The following is a 9326-nucleotide window of genomic DNA, read 5'->3' as shown; positions in this document are numbered from 1 at the left end:
CCAACCCTTCTCTTCCCAGCCCTTTCTGCAGGATCCCCAAAGGCGGTCCTAACAGGACGTGGGGCAGGACCCCCCCGTCTCCCCATACCTACCCCTCTCGCTGGCGTCGTCCACCAGGATGATTTCCGAAAGCAGGCGGTGCGGCGAGCGATTGATAACGCTGTACACGGTCCGAAGTAGAGTACTCCAGGCTTCGTTGTGAAACACAATGACTACGCTTGTGTTGGGCAGTCTGTCTGGGTAGACTTTTGTCTTGCACCTGCCAAGAAATACAAGGAAAAAAAAACAAACACAGAAGGAAAGGGGGGGTTAAAGTTTAAGAAAAACCTAAAGAGTTCTACCAATGGGAGAACCTGGAAAAGTGGCTTGAAGCCTGCTGAGTAGGATACATTTCAAAGCTGTTACTGATCTCTTCAGGCTCCCAAGCCAGAAGCCCAAGGGCAGAGGGAATTTCAACTTCTCTTGCTAAGAAAACAGAGTAGAGTAACCAAGGAACATGCGCCGCTATGTTCACAGCTCCCTCGGACTCCATCTCCACTCGGTGCTTGGTATGCCAAGAAATCCGCATCCAGTAGCCCCAGCATCGATGCGGGGCAATTAATAGAACACGTATCAAGCAGTCACAGTTAGGTCAGATAAGTCTTTTACTGTGACAAATCCCAGATTCTACGGTTTGAAGTACACAGCCATCTGAGACCTTCCTGTCTTTGGTGGTCTCTCAAAAAGAAGAAAAAAATTACTATTTTCCAGAACATTCTATACGCCCATTCAATGGAAGAATGAGAGGTCAATAACTTCACCTGCTTTTGGATAATACAGAAGTTACGGCAAAGTCAGTGACAGATACCAAACATTGCTGGTTTTGCGGAAGCAAATTAAAGCTCTTTGCTTATTACAAAAGACAACCCAAAATTCTGCATATTTGTTCCAGATCTTGGACACACTTCAAAAATACAAACACGCCTACGTCAACCTGTCAACCCAGGTCAAGTCACATCACTTAAACACCCCCAATACGGGTTCTTAACCATTGTCACTTAAAATAATTTGCACTACTTTTTGTTATTTTACATTTGTAGGATGTTCAGGCTCTACTGTTCCCCCTGTGGCCCCGGCTCAGGAAAGCCCTTCCAGAAGGGACGGGCGAGCTCTTCACCAGTGGCACACAGACATACACGCTAGTGAATTAAACTGTAGGCAAAGCGAGAAGAAATTACATATAGCTTTTTAGCACATCTTCTTTGTAATACCACAAACTTGAAGCTTCCCTAAAAAATCCTAAATTATTGAGTTATTCATAAGTGTTTACACACCCTGTGTTCTCTGCCTGTGACACAGGCTCAGCGTATCACTTTTGTCTGTGTTATTCGAAAAATCCACCCGTCCCAATGCAGCGCTTGATCAGGAGTAGCCTCCTCCTTACAGGAAACTTCTCTACCAAGGGCCAAGAGAATGAATGAATGAAGTCCCTGGAGAAAAGTCAGTTTGTCCATACAGTCTCCTTCTTAAACATCACTTATCATAACAAAACTCCCCTTAACATTTTCTTCTGCCTCACTGACATTTAACAAAAATAGATAAAACAACATCGTGACCACAGCTTTCAAAGTACGAGGTGATAAGAGAATACAGAAGAATATAGAGGATCACTGATTTCTATGGTACAGGTACAAGGCTCATGGTATGCGTGTGTGTGTGTACACACACAATGACCTATATATATAGGTCATTGGTCACTAGAGCTGATGACAAAGTCCAGTGCTAACATATACATATATAAAAATATACATACACACACACATACATAGGCACGCACCAGTCTTGACATCATTTTGATGATGACCATTGAAGTTTGCTGGTAGCCATCCCACTGTCTTTTTTTGCAGGGTAATTAATGATACAACTACCCATCAATTCTGACTTAGATTCAGAGTTCAGACAAAGAAATAAACATCCTTTACTAATCACCACCCACAATGACACCCCCTTTACCCAGCAGTGTGTCTAAAGAGGCATGCGCCCAGCAGGACGGTATGTCCAAAAAAGGACATTTTGATTTTATTTGTTTCCAAGGCACAGTAAAAGTTTTCCCCACACACATAATTGCCCTTGGAAGGCATCTCGTGTCAACCCTGGCATCTGAAAGTCAGACATCAAAGACTGAAAAAACCCAGACAGGCCGTAGTACGAAGCTCAGTGCTGTTTTCGTTCAGAGTGGTTTTCCAGAGCTTAACATCCTACACAGCTGGAATAAATTCTGCTTCTCCCCTACTTCACAACAGTCATTTTCATTACATGTAAAACAGATAAACTTTTGGAAATTGGAAAAGAAATAGTACACAAGATTATGTTTTAAAATATTCAAAAATGCACATCAGTAGTGAAATGAGACAAGAAGAAAAGGGTCTTTCCTTGTCTGCAGTTTAACACTGATCCTGTAGTGCAAATGGAATAGGAAGAGAATGTTTATCATCGTGTAGTATTTGCCAGGATCTTCAGGATTTTCACCGTCACTCTCATTATTCTCCAAGGTATCTTATGGTACCCAGACAAGCTGAGGACACACATGAAGAGGTCGTGTGTCCCATGCTTTGCAGCAGACAGACAAATCTAAAGGATCATAAATCTGGTCATGAAAATCCACGAACAGCATCATTACTGTATGTCCTTCCTCAAACTTTTCACAATGTCCCGACATCAGATACTGTACCCCAAACGAGGAATCCTTCTCTTTTTATCACATTTGTCTCTGTCTGGACCCAGAGACTCTGCTGCACATCTCTCCTTAGTTTCACAGACAATTACATGGTGGGCTTATCCTCTGGGGAGCAGGATTATTCAATTCTGAATCACTTCACTCGGTAGGTCTGCTACGTAGAGTTCCCCAGGTGTGCCAAGCGATGTATGGGGATTTGCTGACACCGCATCTGCTCATCAGAGACTAAATCAAATCTATTCACTTTGTCTAATTTGGGTCACTTGATTTTAATGGAAAATGTAAATGCTGGTAGTTTGTCTATATTATAGCATTAAACCATTGCGGAGCCACAGTTTATCAGAGGTTATTGCAGCCCTTAACCCACCAAGGGGAACGCTTAGTCCAGTCTGGATGGCAAGCTCTGCCCTGCGCTGACCTCCACAACACACAGAAAACCGGAGGGTCAGAAACATTGACAGGCACTCCAAGAGGAGCAGCTCCACAACAAACTGAACTTTTTTCTGCTTTCTGGAAGTTTCCAGAAACCCACTTGCACTAGTGGAGAGCTGCTTTGGCAGAACAGAGGCCGAGGGCAAGACATTAACTAGGTGTTGGCATCATGAACAGCAGGCACTCGCAATCCCAGCTCTGACACCAGTAATGAGACCTGCTGAGATTTTCAGATCTATTTTTGGGTTTAAACAAAAACTGTATTATTATTATCATTCGTGTTTTCGCTGTCATACAGGTACAAGTTTTTGAGGTCCCTCTAAAGCCATGAGCACAACATAGATTACGACAACCTGAGTTATTTGGGCAATACGCTGCTTAGGGCCACTTTGGCTGCAGGAGAAACACAGCGTGTCACGGGACAGCAATACGTTAACCTCGCCTTAAAGATCAGTAACATCTCAGGGCAGAAGCTCAAGGCTATTTCATGTTGCATTACATTTTCATTCTTACAGAGTACTCCTTCCTCCCTCCCTTGGAAAGTTTTCACCACAGGAAGATAGTGACTTAAGGAGCACGATTCAAAAAAGCAGCTGCTCTGGAGCTGGCAAACCCTGCACAGACAAGAAGTCATCAGAGGTTGTTAATTGATGAGCGTGTGTGTAACACGGCTGACTCCTGCACTGGTCATTGGGATGACTCGAGCCCAGAACCATCAGTCCCACAGTGAAAACACTTATTGCTCAGATTAAACAAAAAACATCCTTAGCTTGTTGAGCCAACTGTTACAGACCTAACACCAGAGAGCTGCCGCTTTATTTCCTACCGATGAGGCACAGCGCTCCATTTACACACTTAGACACAGGTGGCTGTCCGGGATCCCATCTCAGCATTTCCTCACAAACAAGAGCAGCACCACGCCACGGGGACCCGCCACGGCCAGCTCCGTAGAGAAGGATGGTGGAGATGAAGTAAGGAGGCCAGCAGAGAGACCGAAATACCGACTGGCGTGAGGCTGAGCCTGCTCTGGGTGGGAAGGGCATGCCTTCACCAACATGTCTTTGTTCTCTGGCGGAAGCAAGACATTGATCAGTTTTCGCTACATTCAAAGCAATTTTCATGAGCATTTGATTCACTTTAAAAGTTAAACAACAAAGATCAGTAATAATACAACCATACAGTGGGTGTATAAATCGCCATTCTTGATCTTAAAGTAACTCCCATTGCCATCGACAAGATGTGCAATGCAAAACAACCACAACCCGTACAAGTGTGATTAATTTGTACCCTGCCCTCCACCTTGCCCCTGGCTGCGTATCACAGAATGGTTTGGCTGGAAGGGACCTTAAAGACCATCTAGTTCCAACCACAGAAGTAGTACAGCCATGCTCTGGACCCGATGCTCCTTACACCTCTTTGAGGGCCGACCGACCGCCCTGCGATGCCCCAAGGCCAACCCTTGGCCAGTTGATCTGCGCGGTCAGGGAAGGAACGCAGCACACAGGAGGCCAGGGAGATGCCAGAGATGGTGCAAGAGCAGCGGGAGAAGGGCACGGCTGGGTGAGACCCGGCGTACCAAAACCTCCCCAATCCAGCCACACGTTGTGTGCCAACAGCCCCCACACTCCCCTCCTTTCCCCCCAACGACTGCAGCAACAAACTCACAGCTCTCTGCCACGGATCAGCCCTCGCATCCCCACTCCGCCCAAGAGTACCTACCCAGGGACCAGCCTCTGGGCTGAGTACCATGGTGGAGTGCATCCCAGGAGAGGGCTAACATCTCGGGGACTGGGGGTCTACAGTGCCCCGGGAAGGCTCCGTCATCACCAACTTCCCTTCTGCCCTGGCAGCACACCTCTATCGGAGTTTCAGCCCCAGACGGACTCTGCTCGCTTGAAAGCATTTGCAAGTCCACAAAAGATAAAAAATTTTCACGTCCCTTTACTGAAATGAAGACAGTGACTCATGCTGCATTTTTTCTACATCAAAAATACACCACGTTTATCACTTCTTCAGCACAAGTCATCTGCTACTCACAGACTACCAAACCCAAGAACTCCCTCTCCTTGTGCCGCCCCTGCACTATTTACAATGCATCCTGATTGTTCAACACACTCACACTGGAAATACTTCCCCAGAAACACTGGTTTTTCCCCTGCAGTCATCAGATGTTATTTTATGAATACACATGAAGTAAATACAGCTGTTTATATGTGAGAAAGACGCATTTTCCAAGATCAATAACATAGAAACAGAGGGAAACTCTACCTATTTACCATCCTTCCCATCGGCTGTGTGCAAATCAGGTGAGTGTGCAGTGTTGCACTGTGATTTTATCCCTTCCAGAACTGTGCTGAAGCTGGCAGGGAAGTAACTCAAGGCAAAAAGATCATGCCTGAAAGCAAAGTATTTGGAGGGAAAAAATGAGACTAACTATGATATACAATTTATTATGTAGTATTTTTTTATATGATGCATTTGGAAACATATAGAACTGTGTTAAATATTTGTAGCTTATATGACTTCAGGGATTTTCATGATTATTTAGTCATTACCTTTTGTATTTTTGCCAAAGCAAAGCAACAAAAGAGTAACACCCACAAAGAAAAGGCTAGCGACGCAGACCGCTGGTACGACTCCTCTCTGTGACCAGGTTCACCGCACGCTCCAGTGCCAGGAGGGCACTGGAAACCAGTCTGTTGCAGGGCTGGCACTTTTGCCGTGGAACAGCCACCGATGTGTGTGCAAGGGCAAGCAGCCTCCGCGGCCGCAAAGCACAACGATGTGCCTCAGGGCCTTCCTCCCACGCTAGGCAAGGCGGGCGTAGGGGAGGTTCACGGCTGAGTTAGGATCCAGGGAACACGGAACAGCCTTGGAATGGAGCAAAACGGAGGAGTTGTGGGGCAGGATACCCAGAGGGGATCCCGAATTCCAGGCATGGACAGACTGAGAAACCAGCCAGGGCGCAGGCTGCAGCCTTCAGCAGTCGGAGGTGGTGGAGGGGAAGGACAAGAGATGGGAAGAGGAAGGGGTGAACGCACCGTTTCCCAGTGGTCAATTAATAAACTCTTGACTTGCCACACACTGCATCTCTGTCCCTGCTTTTAATTCATATTTATCTTCTGATTAATATTACACAAGCAACAGTGGCAGTATATTTATATTCAGGTTACCTAATGTATACAGGTTTACATCTATCTATATAAGCATGTATGTACCTACTTTTATTTATCTATACTACATAAAAACCTACGTGTATGCACATATGAAGCCTTATCTCTGTGGGTCAGCAAGGTCTCTCTCCCCACAGGAGGGTTTTCACTACTTATGATGAACAGTATTCTTGACTATACTGATGCAATACTAGACTGCACTGGAATCATGATTTCCAGCATTATAAAGTATCTCTGACTGCGCAAAACCATTAATATGTGCGGTAAGCAGACAACACCTGAAACATAAACAAGCTCTCGCTGCTTCTTTGCCTTACTGACAAGTAATTTCTCTTTCTGCACTTGTTTCTGTTTTGCTTCTTAGTTCCTCCCTCTTTCCCCGTCAAATTCTTTTTTAAAATTAGTCTGGTTTAAAAACCTGCTGTGTCATATCACAACCTGCTGCTGTATTTCTTTCCAGCTAATATGATCGTCTTGATTATTATCTACTACCTCATGAATTCTTCGCTGCGAGCTGAACGCTACGCCGGGAAGTGATTCGGGAAAGCTGCTGGAGACGGCAGAAGTTTTCCGTCGGCCCCAAAGACAACACTGCTGGGGAGCGGGGCATGCTCCTGCTTCTCCCTGTTTGCAGTTCACCACGGCAATGGCCTTGGTGCACGGGAGCTCCCCATCGCTGATGACCAACGTCAGCTAACGCAACCGCAAACCACTCGCCGGTCCTCGTACCTACACCCTGCCTCCACCGTTATGGGCTAGACACGGTACAAGGTCATGGCTCAAAACCTGAAAGCAGTATCAAGACATGAGAAAAGACAAGGGAAAAACTCAGTCCTAATTTCATAGCAATGCAGATAAAGACCCATACCAAAGAGTGGTGTAAGCCAAAGTGATGAATTCATCGTTATGCAGCAAGATCCTCTGCAAAACTGCCTGTTCAAAACGGCAACACTGCAGTTAAGCAAACTGCCAAAACACCAGAAGTTATAAAGCGAATTAAATCAATAAATTCATCTTTTTATAGGTGTGTTTACCTTCCAGTGAACTTTATACCGTGTGCTGTTTTACTGTCTTCATTTAGTGTCATGTCCACACACGTTATTTTTGAAGAATGATCAAGAAGAATTTTACAGAAAACGGACGAGCTGACCTTTAAACAGCTTGTCATGCGTACTAAACCAACTTCTTGTATTTAAATGTGCTCATATTTGGAATAATATCTCACATGCCAATTGTTAGGAAAACATTTATCAGTTCTCAAACGAGCTGAGCGAAAGTCAAGTATTTACAGGAAAACTTCAACGCTCACGTGTTTAAAGTGGGGCTCCCCAAGGCTGAGGGGGGCAGTAGCTGAAGGCAGGGTGGTGTGGGAACATCTGTGCCAATGTCGGGAATCAAAGGCAATCTCAACTGGAGTGAGGAAACCAGCAGATGTTGGATAACCCTAACTATGCCTCGATGCCTCTGAATTCAGGGATTTAATTTTGAAAGCTATCCCAGCAACAAAGCACTCCAGCTCGGCTACACAATACTGTCTAAAGCCTTCCAAAAGTTCATGATTGTCTATTGATTAGTACTGCAGAAATTTTCTCTGAAAAGCAAGCAGCGGGATGACCTGAAAGGAGTGACACTTTCAACAGAGAGAGACTGGACGAGGGTAGACCCTGCCGCACCATCGGTAATTGCCTGTCACCGTCCTTCATCCTTCCTCCCCCTCCCAGCATCTTCCCAATGAAAAGAGATGGCAAGATACACCCTGAAAAAGACTATGAAACCGCTTATCATGACAGACTACTTCCAGGTTATTTTGGCGTTTAAATCTCACAGTTGATGGCTGGGGCGGCTTAGCTGCTTTGTAAAGGTGCATTTTCTGTAGCATACGGCTTCCACTGCAATGAAGCATTTAAAAACAAACTAGATTGTCAGTTCAAGAAAAGCACCTTTCCCTCTCAGAAGGTCCCCCAGTACCCCCAGGCAATGCTGGTTTTGCTGTATGAAGAACCACAGCTGAAGGCTCAAGAAGCAGCTGTCCCTGGGACCTTGCAGTGCACTGCCCTGGCACAGCCGCATCCCCTCCTGCCTCGGGAAGCATTTCTTCAGCCGTCTGATAGTTCCTGAGCCGTTGGATGGCCTCAAGAAACGCGCTGTAACAGCCCGAAATGTTCCCATCAGCACCAGTCACCAACGCTGGCATCCTGGGCATCTGCCTGTGTGCTCACTCATGGCATTTCTCCAACATCACTCCATAGCTTTGGGGTGCAAGAGCTGAAATTCAGGCATACCTCTTGTTATTATGAAATGCAGAAAGCCTGAGATCTGCCTTTCCTCATCATCCCCCACGCCAGTACCTCCTGAGAGCAAGTCAGCATGCACGGTCTCGATGCTCAGGTATTACTCACTGTTGCAGAGATGAATCATAGAATCGTTTGGGTTGGAAAGGACCTTTAAGATCATCAGGCCCACCCATTAACTTAACACGTCCAAGCCCACCACTAAACCCTGTCCCTAAGCACCACACCTACACGTCTTTTAAACACCTCCAGGGATGGGGACTCCACCACTTCCCTGGGCAGCCTCTTCCAGTGCCTGACAACCCTTTGGGTGAAGACATTTTTTTCCTGTGCATCACTGCTTAGCGAAGCTGGCAGCCAGTCATGTGTCTTTATCTCCCTCTAGACCTGAAACGCGTCACCACCACGTTCAGATACCTCACAAGATGCCAAATCATTTCAGCACATACTGATTACGTGCCAAGGCACATTGTGATGCTTTATTCTACACTAATAGCACATAACCAATGTTATTTGTGCTCTGCTGTACCTGGCTTTCAAGAACACACTTCTATATCGCATTACTCCAGTGTTGGTACCCACAGAAATACTCAAAGTATTTCCATCTTCCTCTAACCTTGAACAGAATTTAAGAACATAAGGAAAGGTACACTTAATTTAAAAAAAAAATATTCTGGCAAAACCACAGCTTACTCAATGTTCAGCAGTAATACA

At 45.6% G+C, this 9326-nt stretch overlaps 1 protein-coding gene across 1 annotated transcript in view; it reads right to left on the bottom strand.

The window, feature by feature from the left end:
* Nucleotides 1-9326, bottom strand: part of LOC104165254 (polypeptide N-acetylgalactosaminyltransferase 13-like) — a 27571-nt gene that overhangs the window by 6857 nt on the left and 11388 nt on the right. Inside the window, exon 2 of the mRNA XM_009704828.1 lies at nt 93-259. Within this exon, the coding sequence (XP_009703130.1) occupies nt 93-259 (167 nt within the window). The remainder of the gene's footprint in view (nt 1-92; nt 260-9326) is intronic.

The sequence above is a fragment of the Cariama cristata genome, unplaced genomic scaffold (assembly GCF_000690535.1).
Source record: "Cariama cristata isolate BGI_N322 unplaced genomic scaffold, ASM69053v1 scaffold12377, whole genome shotgun sequence".
NCBI classification, from domain to species: domain Eukaryota; kingdom Metazoa; phylum Chordata; class Aves; order Cariamiformes; family Cariamidae; genus Cariama; species Cariama cristata.
The sequence above is the reverse complement of the archived record's forward strand: the minus strand, read 5'-3'. Positions and strand labels throughout refer to the sequence as shown.